The sequence below is a fragment of the Alligator mississippiensis genome, chromosome 4, assembly GCF_030867095.1.
Source record: "Alligator mississippiensis isolate rAllMis1 chromosome 4, rAllMis1, whole genome shotgun sequence".
In the NCBI taxonomy this organism is placed as follows: Eukaryota; Metazoa; Chordata; order Crocodylia; family Alligatoridae; genus Alligator; species Alligator mississippiensis.
Genome location: NC_081827.1, coordinates 232,134,810 through 232,153,538, shown reverse-complemented (window position 1 = coordinate 232,153,538; position 18,729 = coordinate 232,134,810). Strand labels below are relative to the sequence as shown.

At 38.5% G+C, this 18,729-nt stretch overlaps 1 protein-coding gene across 7 annotated transcripts in view; it reads right to left on the bottom strand.

Moving 5' to 3' along the window:
- Window positions 1-3,166: 3,166 nt before the first annotated feature.
- The window catches only part of GTDC1 (glycosyltransferase like domain containing 1), a 302,948-nt gene continuing 287,385 nt past the window's right edge, over window positions 3,167-18,729 (bottom strand). For all 7 annotated transcript variants that reach the window (XM_059727401.1, XM_006266997.4, XM_019480237.2 and 4 more), the window contains 3 exons: window positions 15,091-15,161; window positions 14,300-14,391; window positions 3,167-4,453 (listed from right to left, as the gene is read on the bottom strand). In XM_059727401.1, the coding sequence (XP_059583384.1) occupies window positions 4,370-4,453; window positions 14,300-14,391; window positions 15,091-15,161 (247 nt within the window). In that variant the 3' untranslated portion in view covers window positions 3,167-4,369. The remainder of the gene's footprint in view (window positions 4,454-14,299; window positions 14,392-15,090; window positions 15,162-18,729) is intronic.

The following is an 18,729-nucleotide window of genomic DNA, read 5'->3' as shown; positions in this document are numbered from 1 at the left end:
ACCAAAGAGCTTGCAGCTTGTATTGCACTGCAGATAAAAGTAAGTATAAGAGAAATCCAACGGCTGATTCTGCTGAGCTTGAATTCAATGGTTTATTCCCATGAATAAGAGCTGTAGAACTTAGAATCAAATTTGTCTTTAAAGCATTTAAGTAAAAGCTTTAAAAGAACTGATGCAGAGCGGCTGGCTCATGTTTGATCTTGCAAAATTACAAGGAAAAACATTTTTGGGCTTTCCCCCCCACCCCCACTCCAAAGCATTGCTCAAGCTGCAGGCTCTAAAAGTCCTATGCACAAATGTCACACCCTGCCTTTGAGCTGGGGAGATGAAGCACAGCCTAGAACTTCTGTCTAGGAGACAGGTTAATTATACAGGCCATTTCCCAGGAACACTCCACAAGGTGTCCCATGAAACCTAGTTATAGAATCACAGAAAAGTAAGTTTAGAAGTAACCTCAGAAGGTTATCTAGTCCAGCTTTTCTGGAAGATCATCTCCATTTAAACCATTTCAGACACATTTTTGTCTAATCTGCTATTAAAAGCTAAGAAGGATGGAGATTCCACAGCTGCTCTATGTAGCCCAGTCCAATGTTTAACCACCTACATGGTTAGAAAGTTCATCCTAATATTCTACTTCAATTTTATTTGTTGCAATTTAAGACTGTTGCTTCCCTCACAGTCACAGAGAATGGCCTGTCACCATCCTCCATATAACCAGCCCTCAGGTATTTGAAGACTGTTACCAAATCCTTGGTCAGTCATCTCTTCTTCAAAGGAAATAATCTTATTTTTTCTAACCTTTTCTCTTAAGTCACATTTTTAGATCACTACTCATTTTTGTTGCTCACCATTGGACGCTAATTTGTCCACATCTTTCTTGAAATGCAGTGTCCCAGATTGGATGCAGTATTCTCGGTGAAGCCTGGCCAGTGCCAAACAACAGAAGAAACACTTGCCTTGATTTGCAACCAATCTCCTGTTAGTACAGCCCAACATGCTATTGGCTCATTTTGGAATGAGGGAATGATGTTGGCTCATATTCAGGTTACAGTCCACTATAATCCTCAGCTTTTTTTCTGCAGCACATATAATGCCTAGCCAGTCTTTCTTTGTATCTGTGCATTCTACATGCAGCCCTTTGCACTTATTGAACTTCATTTGATTAATTTTGGACCATTTCTCTAGTTTAGCAAGGTCATTAAGAATCCTAATCCTATCCAACAGTATTGGGCCCAGAACAGATCCCTTCCAAAATTAAACCACATTGGTAGAATAAACAAACATGAGCATATATCTACAAACTAAACATACTCTAATGACCTGCTGGTATGTAAGCTTTGTGTGTGCATTCTGTCCCTAAAGTCAACATTTCAAATTGTGAATTCAGATAACTTTGAAAAATAGCAGGGAATTCCATTTTGTTTGAATAGAAAAATTTAGTGGCTGTAAGGAAATTAGGAGTCATGTCAACTAAGACTTTATTAGATTTGGAAACAAGGTTGAGATTAAGTCGGCCTGAATAGTAAAGCCCAGCTTAAATTCGACTACTTGTCCTAGTTTAGAAAAGAACCTAGTAGTGGCTCATATTCTACCAACATGAGGGTCATGTAACTATCTGAATAGTCACGTAATCTTCTATCCCTCTGAGACTTCAATGGCTCCTGCTCAGGAACAAAAAAATCAATTAATTTATTAAAGAAACATTTATAGCCCCGCCTCCACCCCCAACCCCATAATTCATGTTCAAAAGCATCATAGATGTGGGGGAGGCAAGTACCACAAAGCTCTAGAAACTCAACCCGCTCAAACCAATTCAGAGTTAAGACCTATCTTTGGGTTTGTTTCAAAGGCAATGGGAGCCTTTTTCATTGGCATGTTTATATCAGGAACCTTGTTCTTGACTCACAAGGCCAGTTTCTTAGTACAGCAAGAGACTTAAAATAATGTGTGAGAGGTGTATTTTTTACTGGCTGGAACAAAATAACAGGAAATAAAGACTCCCATGTCCCTTTCCCCCTTTTGGACTTTGACTCACTGTGATACTTTGAACAATTTACTTCAGCCCAACTATGCTTCAGCTTCCCCTCCATAAAACAGGGCACTTGACCTTCCAGGGGTGTTGTGACATTTAATATTTGCAGAGCTTTTTGAAATACGCAGATAAGAAATGCTATACAAGTGCGCCAAGTAATAGGCTTCTTACAGACGTTAAAAAACAAAACAAAACGGCACTTTAAACTCGGCATGCTCCCGTGCTGAGCCCAGCACATACCCAGAAGAGGCAGTATGTTAGTGTGACCCAGCTCACCCAATGTTTGTATATATTGGGTGCTTTTGTGGGGCTTTTTTGGTGCATTGATGTAATAACTAACTGAATCAGCTTTAGATAAAAGTGCCAAAAAGCCCAATTCATACAGCCCAATTTATACAGACACTGTGGAGCCAGGCTGAACTAATGCGCTGCTTCTTCTGATAGAGAGCATTATTTTTAAAACAATTTTAACGTTTGTAAGCAGCCTTAGTACTGTTACTTATGTGCTGCAACACCTAGACCGAGTATCATGAAATGACAGCTTTAACTGTTGCATTAAATTTCTAGCAGTCAGCTTAGATCTGAATTTTGCAGTAGGTTTTGGTGCTAAACAATTGAGAGAAACAGATATACATACACGCGTGATGATTATTGCGAAATTACATTTCTTCAATATCAGAAGAAAAGTTGAAATGTTTATAATGGATCATCTGAATACTGACATACCTTTTTTTGATCGACTAAAAACATGCATGGGATAGGAGTGTGTGCACACTCTCTCTCATACTGTAAAACTGTATAATTCCTAACAGTATGGCAAAATAGATAAAATACAGCTTCTGTGTTGTAAAGTCAGGGTAGCAGGGAATGTCTAAGGAGGAAACATACTCAGTGTGTTCCTCAATGAATGGAAGGGACTGGAGGTACTATGAAACTGAGGAAAAACACACAAAGAAAAAAACCAGTTAGCTATCAGGGTACGGAGAGGCTATGTTGCTTCAAACTAGGGGGACTGGAAACCTTACCTGTTAAGAGAATATGGCAGTGTTAGCAAGACTTATTTCATAATGACTTACCGGGAAATTCTTCTTTTGTCTCTTGCTTCTTTCCAGAACAGAGTTGAAAATCTTGGAATTGTCTTAGCATTTTATTGTCATTTGCAAAACAGATTCTAATTCATCAGATAAAGACACAATTGTATTCATTGACTGTGACACAAGGATATGCAGAGTGATAAACATACAGATAGATGTACACACTTATACATGAATGAGATATGCTAATTAAAAATTGCAGTGGGCGCTTTATTAAAAATTTATTGTACAATCTAAATCTTCAAAACATTTTACATCAACAAATATAGCAGCTTGACTGTTAGAATCATAAGTGATTTATCTGTAAAAGACTGTATTTGTAGCTGGATGCAAAGATTTTTGATGAACTGCAGTTACATTAAAACTACTGGTTTTCATTGGAAGTATTTTGACTGTTATCTGTTTGTTCTCCATCCTTGAGAGAAATAAAACAAGTGTCTCAGCTTTCATTTTATCGGATAGATGGCACCATGTAGCATATTTCCCATGCTAGTTTGAATTACAGCTGTTTATCTTGCAGCTTTCTTTAAGATTAATTAAATGCAAATGTAACTCTGTGAATCATGGGAATACCTGCCAGACCCCTTATTAATACCTTCACTTAAAAACCCCTGTGCCAGAGAGTCATTAATTTGCAAAAAGAAAAGTGCTAAAGCAGCCCTTTGCCTACAAACAATTCATAGATGGCTGCCCAATTAGTCCGGTAGCACTCTGATCCTCCTTTCAGGCCCTGTGGCCCTTTGAGGACACAATAAGGCTCCAATGATAACCTGGCAACCTAGGTAGAAACCCAGCCAAGTGTGAGCGTTTGAAGCTGTAGTTTGGCTGCCATCATGTCGGCAAAAAGAAAGAATTCAGGCACCATGTCATCCAGTACAAAGGATAAAAACAGATTCAACCGGAAATTCAATGTGGCACCACATATGGGATACATGAGTGCGGTTATACAACAGGCCACATATTTTTTTTGAACAGTCTCCTGCATGTGATGCCGAGGACATGTGTAACCATCATAACGTCTCTAAGAATCTGTATTTAATTTGAGTTGGGGTGGTGGCAGGGATTGGAGATCTGAAGCCGCCACAGGTTTGTGGCAGATGGCTCTGTGTCAGCTATGACAAGCAGCCAGGCTCAGCTTCCTCTGCAGATTTTCTTTTCTCTCTGATCAGGTAAATATGGGCACACTCTGGAAAGTTCTACAGATTCTGCCTTAGGCTGCAAGTTTGTGACTTAGCCCCATCTGTCACAAATCTTCCCTAGGTTCTGTTGTGAGCAGAGACCTGAATTTACCACGTAGCGCTGCCCAAGAAAACTGAGCCATCTCCCCCTATGAGAAAAAGAAAAGAAATCAAATGAAGGAACGTAAGCTGCTAAAACACAAATGTGCTGTCTTCAGTGTGAGCAAAATAAAAGAAACGCTTGATTAACACAGAGCTGCAATTTCTTTTTCTGCACAGACAGACTCGGAAGTGGCCTGGATAAGACGGGGAGCAATGCAGATGCTGCTGTAAGCCAGGGTCAGAAAATTCCGCCCTCTGATTGGATCAAAGTATTAGGACTCCCGATCAGGTTTGAACCGTTTTTGTAAACAAGTGCTTTCTGATGCAAACAGTTCACCTGGTATTGCGAGGCTGCTGCTCGCATGAGGCCCCACCCATGATTGTGAAGCTTTTCAATCAGAACAGAACCCTAAGATGCTTATGTGATGATTGCATGTCCCAGGGCAAAAAAAAATCCTCTGCTTTTTTAAGTCCAGTTCAAAGACCTCGCTACTGAAAGGAGGAACTGGGCAAACAAACTGCACTGGAAAGATAATAGTGCAGCCATGGGTTTTAGCACAACTTTATATAGAAATGTGTTACGTTTAACACGCACTTTTTATTAAGTAATGGAGTGGAACATCTGCAAGAGTAAAAAAGGATACAATGCTTGCTTCCACCTCTCAAATGAAGGTTCAAATCCGATTCAGGACAGTCGTGGCTCAGAGTTACTGGCTGATCCACAGGGCATAGTTAGTAGTCTCCGTTTATTTGCTACTGGACAGGCATTCATGTCACCTAACGGGTGTCAGTTTTGTTGGCAGCCTCAGTAGAGAGACCGAAGACTAACTAGGCAGGGAGACTGAATCACCGCTCCTACCTTCAGATGTGCCTGACTAAGCTGGAGCATTACCTGCAAACTTGCTGCCTTAGTTCCTGTTCTGTGAACACAATACATTGATCTCAAGTACTTTTAGTCCAGTATTTTTCACATGTACTGAATTCACTTAAAAGACTTTTAACAGTAAAATTGGTAGAGGGCCAAGGCTCACTAAAATAGGTACTTTTCCTTTCTTATTTCATAACAACCTGGTGCAGGATACAAAGAAATCCAAATGCCCTGTTTTTGGTATAGGTCAGTGGAAGTGTGTCTAGGTTTTATTATTGTGTACTGATAAGACAGTATCATTACACAACTGAGTGAGATTTTTTACAGCACTGCAAAGTCCCTGGATGGTACTTATTTGAACTCAACCTGAAACCAGTATAAGCTGAGTTGGCAGTGGGGAGAGCAAAAATGTTTTACACAGAAACAAGTACTTACAACAAAACTAGTGATCCCCCAGTGGCATAAACATTTCTATAATATAACACTTCTTCCTTACATATGTTGTTCACAAAAGACATTTGGACATTTAGACATTTATACTGCCATCATTAGGCTTCAGAGTTAACAGGCATAGTGCATTGTTACGGTTATTGCTTCAGGATACTTGTGGACTCAGGCAGACATCTCTGTATCAGTTCCTACTCTGATCATATACTTCAGACTATGTTTCTAGAGACAGGAATTATACATTATTATTTAATAAGAAAGATGAGATTTGGAGCACAGATGGCAACCTGCCCAAGTCCCACTGGGATCCAGAAAGTAACAGAACAGTTCATAAGGCTCCTGGCACACATTTATTTAATGGCATGATGGTATCTGCCAGATCTTCATGGGAGGAAGTCTGATCTTGGGATCCCAATCATGCCATTATTGCTTGCCAGTGGATGGGGAGCCAGGGATCATAATCCAGGCTCCCCCTGCACTGACAAGTTGAAAGATGAGTGCCTGAATGTCTGATAAGGGTCAACAATTTGATTCTTGGCTCTGGCCCTGGGACTCCACTGCATCTCAAACAGGCCCTGGTGCAGTCTCGGGACCAATACCACTAGAGTAGCAGGCTCTGGCTAGGATGGAGTTGAGTGCGCCCTGAATACCCAAGTCTAAGGGCACAAACAGAAGATCAGCTCCCCACTGTAACTCAGAATGCTTTGCAGGAAGCGTTCTGAATTACAATAGTCCCCCAGACCAAACAGAAGTTCACTGTTGGGTCCAGGGGGTAGGGGAATCCAGCTGCTGGCTGCGAGTCTGTTGCCAGGTTTCCTTAGCAACAGCTCCTCCTCCCTCCCAGCCCGGGCTGTTTTTAGAATGGGAGGGGGGGAAAGGGAGCAGAGGGAGATCATTCTAGGGGTCCCCCAGCTGGGGCTAGAGGGTGGGTTGGGTGGATTGGACCCCCCACCTTGGGAAGGCTCTAATACACCCACCCTACCTTGCAGTATGGGCTGAAAAAAACCCAGACCAAACTCCCTCCACACCTTTTCCTCCCTCCCATTCTGAAAACAGCAACAGGATGGGAGGCAGAGCAGGCAGAAGTTATTGAAGATGCTCTGTTTTAAAATGTCTTCATCTGAAACCTCAATTTTTGCAGGATACGGTCCTTTTAAAGCACTTTGCAGCTGTGCACTTCTATTTGGTCATGGCCATAAAGCACTTTCAGGGGCCAGATCAGGCAAAAATTGTCACTTCTGTCTGCATCCTAAATGCTTGAGTGGTGCTGTTCCAGTCATGTCCCTTTGCTCCCTGATGGGTTTCAAATCCATGTCTACCCCTCCCACGATAGTACCCTAACCACCAGGCTAGTTGGGGATTCCCTCCTTCTGAATCTGGGCCACTGTACAGCAAAGAAAGCAAGGCTCATAGGGACAGAAGGAATGCAAGCAAAAAGAAACAGGGCACTTTCCTGGGTATGGGAGATATGGGTTTGAACTGCGGAGGGCCTAGAAGCCAGCTCTTCCAATCTAATGTTCTAACCAGTAGTCTATTACATAAAAGGTAGGTGGCTTCTGCACCATCACTACCAGTTCTTTCTCCCCTAGCTGTCCTCTATGATGGATGAGCTTTGTTCACTTCTTTCAAAAGAGGAATGGGAGTTGAGACTGTCCCTTGTGTGCAGTGTTTCCTGTTGACAGCTCTAAGCAGCTCCCCACTCAATGGGTGCATCTACATGTGTGCTTTACTGTGGAATTGACTAAGTACCTCCGCAGAAAAGTGCCACTGTCTACATGTGCACTGGTAAATTAACTCCCCCATAAGATAGTATGGGGACAGTACTATCTTATGGTGGAGTAATTAAGTGCGATAAAATGCATGTGTAGACAATGACAGGCTGGTTGGGGCATGAATATGCTAAAGAGTGGGGGCTGCCAGCCACACAGCTCCATACTTTAGCACTCTCGTACCCCAGCCACCCCCTCTGCTGCCTGATGCCACTACTTGGAGCCTGGGGCTGACCCTTTGAGTCTGCTGCTAGCTCAGGGCTGTTCTGCCCTGGTTAAAACTGCTGCTGTCCCAGGTGTATGTGTAGATGCTGTGCACGGGAACAGCTGACTCTGGTCTGAACTGCTCCAGAGTTTACTGTGTCACGTTAATTTCACGTGTAGATGCACCCAGCATGAGGTTTTTTTGGATCATCCTTCTGAGGAGCCTAACTCCCATTCCCTGAAGAGGGAGCCAAGCCTTCAGACTGCACTCTGGGAACCAGATCAATGTGGCACCTAACTGCTCCTTTGGATCTAGTCCTAAATATCTTCAGGTACCCAAACATACCAGTAGACAGCCATTGTACAAACCAGCATGACTTACAACCCTTTGCTCTATATAGTTAAAAAAATTAAGTTTGGAAGAACTTTTATACCTCCAAACTACTTTGCAAAAAGTATCTCAGAACAGACAAAACAACAGAACATCAGAATACTGGTGCATGTGTAGCAGGGGTTTAGGTTGTAGCCGTGCTGGTCTAAGGATATAGGCAGACAAGGTTCCTTGGGTGAATTTGATATCTTTTATTAGACCAACCCAAATGTGCATGTGTAGTTCATTTTAAAATTGAATTCTCATTGCTTTTGCAGTGCATCTCCCCCACTTGACCATATTCTATGGACATATTGGGCATCTTCTGTCTTAACCCCTTCCGTCAAGGAGCCCTTCTGAAGCATTTTTGGTTCCCCAGGCAATTTTCATCCACTTTCTAAACAAAATTTTGAAGTAATTAATCTTTTAAATATATTTTTACAATAGAAAGTTCCAAGTCCTTCTTTTTTATGCTGAAAGTTACAAATGGTACTGTTCTTACCCAATCTTGCCACCTTTCTACACCCTGCATGCCAAATCCTGGCCCAAATTCAATGGTGTATGGGGGAATTAATTAATGAGGCCCTAAACAAGCCGCTGAAGATTCTCTGGCCTGGGGATATGAATCCTTATCTGGCAGGAAACTGATAACACGGCCCACACACAAGCAACCCTTTCCAGCCAATGGAGTATGGATATGTTGAGACTATAAGAGTACCTGGCTAGTACAATGTCTCCATAGTGCTCACTGTTAGGTTATATAATTCATAACTGTCCTAAAAGTGATCTATATCAGTAGTGGCCAACATTTTTAGTAGGCATGCCACAAGTTAGCCCTGTGTCCTGCCTGAGTGGAATTCCGATCCCCTTCCTCTGTCCAATCTGCTGCTCTGCTTCCTGCTCCCTACCCTGTACTCCCTACCTGACCTTTTTTTTCTGCTTCCTGTCCTGTGTTCCCTGCCTGATCAGCTGCTGTGTTGCCTGTCCCCTCCCCAATCTGTTGGGTACCATGTACACACACTGCCTGTGGTACTCCTGGCACTCCTGCCATATGTTGGCTACTCCTGCTCTTACTTTCGGTTGAGATGGAATAAATGGAAAACCAGCTCCATGACTGGAAAACACAAATAGTTCTCTTCCACTTTCCTGTTCATCCGTACCCAGCATACCTTCATATAAGGAAAGACCTAACAAATGTGATTTCCTATTTTAGAAAGGAGACAGCGAGGACATAATGGTATAAAAATAAGGAGCAGTCTCAACAATCCTTCAGTTTCTCCAGTGCCAGAGCACAAGGAGGAACACATACTTGATTAAATTGAAAGGCAAGAGAATTCAAAAGAGGTAAAAGCAAATACTTTTTAATACAACATGGAATTGCTCTGTGGAACTCCTTGCCACAGGATGTCATTGCTGCCATAAGATAGCAAGATTCTAAGAAGCATTAAATAATTATATGGCTAGCAATACTAGCCAAATTATAATAGCTAATGCTAAATAAAGAGTTTCTAGAAGGGATACAAAGCCTCATGCTCCAGGGCTTAAGCTAATCACTAACAATTAATGATCTTAATCGAAATGAGACCTTCCCGGTGTATGTGTGTATTAATCTACCTTTGCCTATCAAACCTCCTCTGAGGCATTTGATGCTGGCCACTATCATAGACAAGACACTGGACCAGCGGTGTAACTAGCCAGTACTGTGCCATCCCGCACCCAGGGTCAAGAGGTCAGGGGCAGGGACTGGAGGTTTACTGCATGGCCAAAATAACGATGGTTTTCAGTAGGAAAAAAAAGTGACATCTCCCCTAGCAGCAGCATACCTAAGACTGCTTCTCCTGTCACTACTTCTCTGCATGCCATCACCAGAGCTATTGCACAGAATGTGTAGGGTGTTGGGGCAGAGGGGAAGGGATGGAAAGGTGAGTCTCACTCCCCCAACTTAGCAGCGCCTGAGGCTCATGCTCCGTTCACTTACCCATCATTATGCTATTACACTTTGGCGCACCATGGTCTGATCTGTTGTGGAAGTTCCAAAAGAAAGACAGATCTCTTCTGGCCTTTTTTTGGGAGGGAGAGGGGTGGAAATTATGGAAAACAGCCCCCCCAAATAAGGGCTGTGCAGAATTGTAGTCCCTGCTTTCCTTCCCTGATCATAAAAAACTGCAGAACTGTTCTGTTAAACTGAAGACCTGAGTGCCAGGGCTGTACAATATCCAAGCAGGTGTCACAGGACTAGCTTTATTTCATATCAGTTTAATGCCTTTGACTTAAGTGGAGATACTCTATACCAGTACAAATAAGACAAAAATTGGGTCATGTGGCTTTTCCTGTTACTGTAATGTACTACTTCTTTAGTGCTAAGGAAGTACAGTAGTGCTCTGTTTATAAACTGATCCTGCATGTACATCAACCCCACATTTTCAAGTAAAATTTTAAGAGAAACAACTTTTCTCCCTAAATATAATATTTTACAAAAAAAATGCATGCTGCAGTTTAATTATAAGAGGCTCCATTATAGGTCAACCCTGCAGAAAAGTTGAGTGTGATTTAATGGTTCTTTCTGAGGAAAAAAGGGTTGACATAATTTGAACAATATGGTTATTATAATAATATCTGAAAGTGGGCTCAAACGCTCTCAGTCAAACTGGTAAGTACAAGTTGCTGGCATGAACTTAAGTTTATGAAATGCCAACATGCACCCATTTTGCTGGCAGGCATAGGAAATAGTGTGTAACACTGCCAGTTCTTTCCATGCCTGTCAGGTTGGCAGCACTCGTCACCCCTTTCTGCTCCATACTCCTTTACATTGCCCTTGTAAGAAGCTGAGCTGTGTGGCTTAAACAAACTACCAAAGGTAAATTTAAAGAAAACAATGGAACACCCCCCCACTCTTTATCCTCCTTCGCCATTATCTCTGATGGGGTCGTACCTATCTCTGAGAGGTACCAGTATGTTGTTATTTAGGACTGTCAGTGAGCCTGCTGTCCCACAGTACACAAAAGAGTAACTTTTAACTAAATAAAACTAGAAAACAGCAAGTAATTGATAGCACATGGGTTTTTTGGGACAACTCTCCTGTCTTGTGTTAACAAATTCTGGAATGTAGCATTCCAACTGAAATAAGCTTTTGGTGCCATCAGAGTATACAGGGTAAGTATTAAATACCTTAAAAAGGCACTTACGTTATGTATGTTTTGAAAAGTCTGCAATAGAGTTAAGCAACAGTTAGTCAAGCTGTTCCAGTGTAATGGGTTAACTTGTACACTTCCATGCAGAAATTTTTCAGGGGTGGGGCTTGGTTTTAACTTCCATTATAACAAACAATGCCACTCCAGGCCTTGTCTTCTGATAGATGTCAGCACTGCGTGGGTGCAGAGATAGTTGGCTTCATTTTATGTCTTTTCACAGTGCACCCAAGGCTTTCCAGCAAGCTTAGCCACAACACAGCCTGTTGTGTCCAATTACCTAACTTGATTGCCTTTTTGTAATAAGTAAAATTCTATCTTCCTTTTGCCTCTAACTTTATACGTTGGCATAAACACAGCATATAATTGAGAGAATAATGAATCAATGTGTTTGTGTTCTTTTGATATGCTTAATAATAAAATGGCAACAAAAATATGCAGAAATGTAACCAAAAGTACTTCTGATATACAATTTCTGTTTCTTGATTCATAAAACAGAATGTCTAAAATGTAAAGAAAAAAAAAATTTCTTTTAAAGAGTTCTTATGTTGTCTTTGCAGGAACACAGCTATATTTTGAACTTGAGCATGCCAGAAAAGTTTTTGAAAGAGAACTAGGAAGTTGCCATGTATTGTTATGTGCCAGATCACTTTTTTCACTTTCCTTCTTCTCTATTTCACCTACTGTATATGGACTCCTAAATTAAATGTAACCAGTATCTGCAAAGAGGCATGTACATGTCCCCGATGAGTTCACTGCTGAGGTATTGTGTACTGCTCTTTTCAACTGTCTGAAGACATATTTCACCATATCTATAATTACCATTAACCGCGCATCTCTAAGTTGACATTCTTTCAAAAGCTTTTAAGGGTAGTTTATTTGCAAAATAAACAACTCTGGCATATTTGGGGCCAGGGTGCAAAAAGAATAACTGTGTTCACATTCTCAGAGCCTGATCCAAAGCCCATTCAAATCAGCAAGAGCTTTTTTTCCTGACAGTCACAGGCTTTGGAGTAGGCCTTAGTTTTATAATTCTAAAATTATTTCTCCCCGTCTCCTTTCAGTGCTACTTGTTGCAGAAACTACTGCAAACATTTACAACTTATGAACGCTCAGTTGCAGGGTTAATACTGTGCAACTCAAAGCAATATGATAAAGTACTCCATTTTTGTGGTGGCACTCTCCTTATAAATAATTCACCAAGGAGTGCATTTGCAAAAGGAGGCACTTGAAGCAAATGAAGCATTTTGCTTATGGGGCTTATGCACTCATCACTCCCTGTGCCACATTTTGAAATCGTACCCTTTTAGTATCAATATTTGTTCTGCCATTACTTCCAATTTCGGCATCCTAGCATTCCCTTTATGCCTGAGCTAGGGATCCATATGCATAAAGAAGATACCTATGAAACAAAATTACTAACTGAACTTGAAGAATGGAGAAATGTCAAGGTAAACATTTAAGGACTGTTTTCTCTTTGAAGACGCCATGTATAACTATACAATAGTATTGACTCAAGAAGTAATGCTGAACACTGGAAGTGTTCAGTCAGCATTTTAAACTATTATGAGCTACCTTCTGAACCATTGCCAAGTTAATAGACAATGAAAGATAATGAGCTTGAAATTGGGTGTTAAATTGCATTTTTGGTTCTCTTTTTTTTTTCTTGAAGTTTAACTGTTTCCTGCAGAAACAACATCTTCTTTTGATGTATCATTATGTAAATGTCTATTTTTAGGTCCCCCCAAAAAAGACAAGTGAATTCAGGGCTAAACTACACCTCCTTTTGAGTGGGTATATTAAAGGGGGCAAGTGGGCAGATAATTAATCCATAAAGGGGCTTGCTATTTTCGGGTTCCCAATTTGAAAAACATGGATATAGGGTTCAAAAGCTGCTGACAATGTTAGTGGCTCAGGTTAGAAAGGTGCTTGCTTGGCAGGTCCATTACCTGCACACTTGAAGAGGCTAGGTGTTTGCTACACATCTTCAGCTATAACATATAACCTCTACCCATGCTTCCACAGCCGTCTCAAGATGTTGGATTTACTAGATGCCTAAATCCCAATGACTCTTCTAATTAAGCCAGGTACTTTTAGAGATGCTACCTCTTATGTCTTTGACATGCTTGGGCAACATTACCATCCTCAGCACATCTTTGCTTCTAAGGTAACTGAGAACTGACTTGTCCTCTTGGAAATTAGCGCATGCAAAGTAGTAATTCTTTTATAAAAAATACCACAAGTGTAATATCAGGGTATTACTGACATGATGAAAGACTAAATACATGATCTAGACATAACTTTACATAACTAAAAAAAAGTTTGACTACTAACATGGCACACAGATGCATCTTAAAAATCTAAAAGAAGGTCCAGTATAGAATAATGGATCAGAATTGGAACAGCCATTCCAGCCACTTAAACCCTTCCTCCTTTGAAGAAATCATTTCAATGAATTATGCAGGAAATTTTTGGTGAATAAAGCTTCCAGAAAACTTCCTCCACACCATGTTCCTCACATGAAAAGTTATAAGCGCATCAAGAGTTAACTTTACCTCTTGTGAAGTTTCAGTATAAAGAGTTAAAATTGCAAAAGTAGTTTGAAAAGACAGGAAAAGCTTACCTGATGACATTCACCTGAATTTTTTGAGAACTGGAGATTAAATTCTGATAGGAAGGTAGGCTTATCCTCATTAGTATAATTGTAGGATCCTTCTTTTACTTTCCTTTTAAACTAATGAGTTACATTAATCCAGGTTCATTTTTATAAGCCTCTTGGGTCCAAATGTAAAGGACAGTCATTTTAGAAAACAATAAATTTAAAAAAAAACATGTAGCATGCATTAAGTGCACGTATTTCATAAGACCTAGGTTAATACAACTGGCATCTAGTTTAATTAATCCTTGTTAGTGTAACGACTAATATCCCTCCCTAGCATGTTTCCTTTAAACATTAGTATGTTAATTAAATGTTGTTTTTTTAAGGTTTTTTTTCCTTTGTATTTCAATATGGCATTATATCATATAAAACTATTCTGAACGTCTACCTTATAGAGATGTTTCCTTACAATATCTGGTCTCTTGCAGAAATTTTGAAGCCTTTTAAGAAGCTGTTCAGGTGTAGAATACAGATATTCAGCTGCAGGAAAAACAGATACATTTTTAATGAAACAAAAACCTCAAAGCACACACTCGATATTAGTCACTTTACTAATTAAAAATGCATATTGCTCTGTGCCGCCTCGTGTTTTACATTATTTAAGCATGATTTTATAAGGTTACCTCAGCTCACAAAGATGTTTAATGCTAAATAAGACTGTGTAGTTGTGCTGTTTAGACATCTCCTTTGGGTGATTAAAATACATTATTCTAATGTAACACAATGCATATGTGATACATTTAGTGATGAGATTTTTCTAAGAACTGGTATTAGTACATTAGTGTGTATCCTATACCACAGTTGCATATTATTAAGTATTAAATTGTTTAAATAATTTCGTGTGATTTTCAGGCCCCAATTTTTCTCTGTGTATCATTAAAAAAATCTGCAAGCCATTGCAGCACCGCTGACCTTTTTATAAAAATCTATCATTATGGGTTGTGTATGCTAACAATGAAGAATGCTATTTCAAAACTTGCTTTTGTGTTATCTTGAAAGAACAGATGGTAAATATAAACTTAGTGTAATGTATTAAAACACATAAAATTTTCCTTAACACTAACATGTTGGCTTGCCAAATAAACAATTGCTTTTGCTTAAGTTTATTCTCAAACTTTGTATTTTATCATGAATCATGTAATACATTTCAACAAAAAGCATGTGCATAAAAGCAGCTACCTGGAAATATTTCTGGATACACCAAGGCTTTGGGACAGAGTGGATAACAACCACAATATACAGCTTCTAACCTAAGGATTGAGAATAATAGATATTTTAACAATGCATCAGTGAGCCAAAAAACTTATTTTGGTCCAACACCACTGAAGTTAACTATAGAAAGCAGAAGTAAACCATTTTTTCTGTTCAGCAGTATAATCCTTCTAAATGCCAAAGTTGCTCTTTTTAAAGAAAATTTTATTGATCATATGAATTACATAGAACAGAACAGTGAGCATATGTTTTGTTCGCTGAATAAATCAAAGCGCAGCTCTGCATTTTTTTGTTTTTTAAATACTGTTTAACACATTTTATAATCAGCAGACAGACACATGTAACAACATGGTGAAGTATGGACAGCTTTTCTTAATAATGCTGCAGAAAAACAAGGATATTTATACAATAGCAATTACCTGGCATGAAATGTATTGTCCTTTAACTATAAGAGTTCAAAGGCTACAATTAAACATGTCCTAAGAAAGGCTTACAATATGTTCTAGGTTGGCATATTTAAGGTTATGCACATGCTTCAGATAATTTTCTTCCTTTTTCAGGACATAAAATTTGTATTTCTTAATAAATACTGTCAAGATTCCTTTGCCAAAAGCATTTAGTGGTTTATACTTTTGTTTTCTCACAGAACAATTTACATCATCTTCCATAACATCAAAACTAAATATTTTATAATTGCAATAGAATGTCAGAAAGTTTTCTTATTGCAAATCTAAAGAGAAGTTATCACATTTGTCTGCATTTTGGTAACTGAATGGGTTAAACTACTATAGTTTACTCTTTGTGAATAATGGCCATTGATCTGACATGTAATAAACTTTAAAGATACAACTGTAATTTCTTTTGGCTAGAAATTACATAGTAAAATTCAAAACACTTCTTAAAATATGTTTATTTTATGAATCTCTGAATTTCCTCCAACATGTTATCTATACCAGGACTTTATTTTTAACATCATTTTCCTGCCCCACAGAAAAAATCTGAGGTTTAGTCAACATTCACCTTTTTATTTGCAATGATAGCTAATGTGTTTCTGTGATTTTTGGTTAGCATGGTTCTGCTAAGTTTTTTTTTGAGGGTGTGTGGTAGGGAGGGAATGTATGAAGTTCTGTTTTAAACCCCTCCTTATCTTTAACAGACCCAAAGCACATATTTTCTCTCAAATGCTTAGCTAGATATTAATTGCAAATTTTGTCACCACAAACTTAAAAAAATAATAATTTTATGTTTTTTAATATGACATGCTCTTCAGATTGCATTTTAAAAATTGACAACAATTTCAAAGTGTAGATCATCTAGCACTATATTTTTTTTTACTAAAGGGAAATATTTCTGATGTGTGATTTACTTGATGATTTTCAGTCTTAAATATTGTGTCATATGTCAAAGCAAATAGATTTTTAGTTTTCTTTAATCTTCTAAAAAAATGTTAAACCATGGACATTTCAGTAATAGCTTAGATCACTAATTTATGTTAAAATATTTGCTTTTTAATACTATCCTCTGAATGAAACAAGGAGAGTTCTCTCAAACAAAACTGCAGGCCAAGATACACTTTGAGACATCATTTAAGTATGCAACATCCCCTTATGAAAATCTGTCTCTATCATGAATTAGTAATATCAGAATTCAGAATTTCTGCAGTTTGTTTGATAAATGTTACAATTTGGAATTACTTCTTTCATTTGCAAATGATCATATTTACATACTAATTTTCTACCTTGACAGTAAAATTGTGAATATATTTCCTCCCAAGTTTCTGTAAGAGTGCAATAATTCCTTTTACATACAACACACCTTTTAACAACAATTCCTACAGTTTAAAATATACTGAACATAACAGTCTGTATATATTTTACCTTGACCTTAGATTGAATGTAGAAAGAGAATAGTAAAACTTCCACATATTTCTGTCATTTACCAAAAAAGTATCATATCATGACAATAATACAATTATCCATTATTTCAGTTCTTAAGCACTACCAGTTAAATAATAGAGTTTCAATTGATCTATTGTTAAAATGGCTAGTAAATGACCTTTTTATTCCAATTAACAAATCATCTGCTAAATCTATGAATCTTAATATTCAGATCTATTCACTTCAATTCATACAATTTATCTGCAAATAGTTGTTGGGCTTTTGATTCTAAATATAATTAGCTGATAATTTTGCTTGGCTGAATTACTTTTCTGGAGGGCCTGCTAAGGCTCTCAGTCGCATTATCTTGCAATAATGAATCTGATAGGTGAAATTTTTTACTGTAATGAGGATGAGACACAGTTGTGACACCTGAGTCTAGTAATAACAGAAGACTGCTAATTATCGACAGCACTTTTTTGTGTGATGCACAGAGAAAAAAAAATCCCTCATTATTAAAAAATAAAAAGTTACAATTATAAGTGACACCGGAGGAGAGTAAATAAAATGGAGTGATTAAAACATTGCTGCTTTAAGGGTGTTTTTAATTAAGTGGAAATGCTAATGTTGTCATACTTAGCAGATGGGATTAAAATTAGTTATTGTAAGTAACTCATATTTTATGTTATGGTTTCCACAGCATGTCTACAAGATCTAAGAAAGTGATACATTCCATAAGACATTTAAAAAATGAAATTCTCATAGTCTTTACAGCTCATAATAATGAACATCATGAATAAACTATTGAAAAAAATCCTGCCAAGGATTTTACCATAGTGATTTAACTAGCGTGGAATGTAACCATAATGTACTGGACTGCTGGAATCACACTGCTGGTCTGCCTTTGTCTTTTGCTGATTGTTGCATTTCTTATTTCCTTTACGCTCAACAGTAACAAAAGTTTGGTGTTTGGGCAGGCTTCCAAAGCCAAATGTTGTGTCAAGAAGGTAGGGCTTTGGTGCAAGGAAAGATGATGACCACCCACCAAGGTGGTGTTCTAAACTAAAGCACAGGATGCATCATGTAACTGCAGATAAAAACCTAATTGCACACTTTCTCCTACTTTATTTGTGTAAAATTTTCCATCTGCTACATCTAAAGATGTCTAAACTGTTAGTATCAAACCTGCATTCAGCTGCCAGCTGTGCACATTAAGGATTGCAAAACACTAAGTAAATGAGGCAGCATAAAACTGAGTAGTACTGGTCCATCTGCCCAGTACTGGTAGGGTCCCCCATACCTGGTCCTTTTAAAGTGCCACACTGCTGCTCAAACTGATAAGGAAATGCTTAATAACATGACTTAAGAGTCTTGGTTTAGAATACTCAATTTGCATTCGCTATCATGACTTCTAAGTATCAGAATCTGCCTACTACTAGTACATATTAATGCTTTTCATCTCTCTTTCAAATGCTCTTTGAAGAACTTTTAATGAATGAACATTAATATCTATAATTTATAGCATTTGCTGTCACATTTCTAAACAATTTGTGGTAACATTTGGAAGTAAGTAAGTAATAAGTAAGATTAAATTATGTTTTTGAAAATTATTCCCACTGTATACACTTTACCATTTTTGGGGAGCTAGTGATTTTATTTATAAAATTACTATTGCCTATAATGCTTCATTGTTCAGTACAAGTACTAACAAATTGATTTGGTTGTCTTA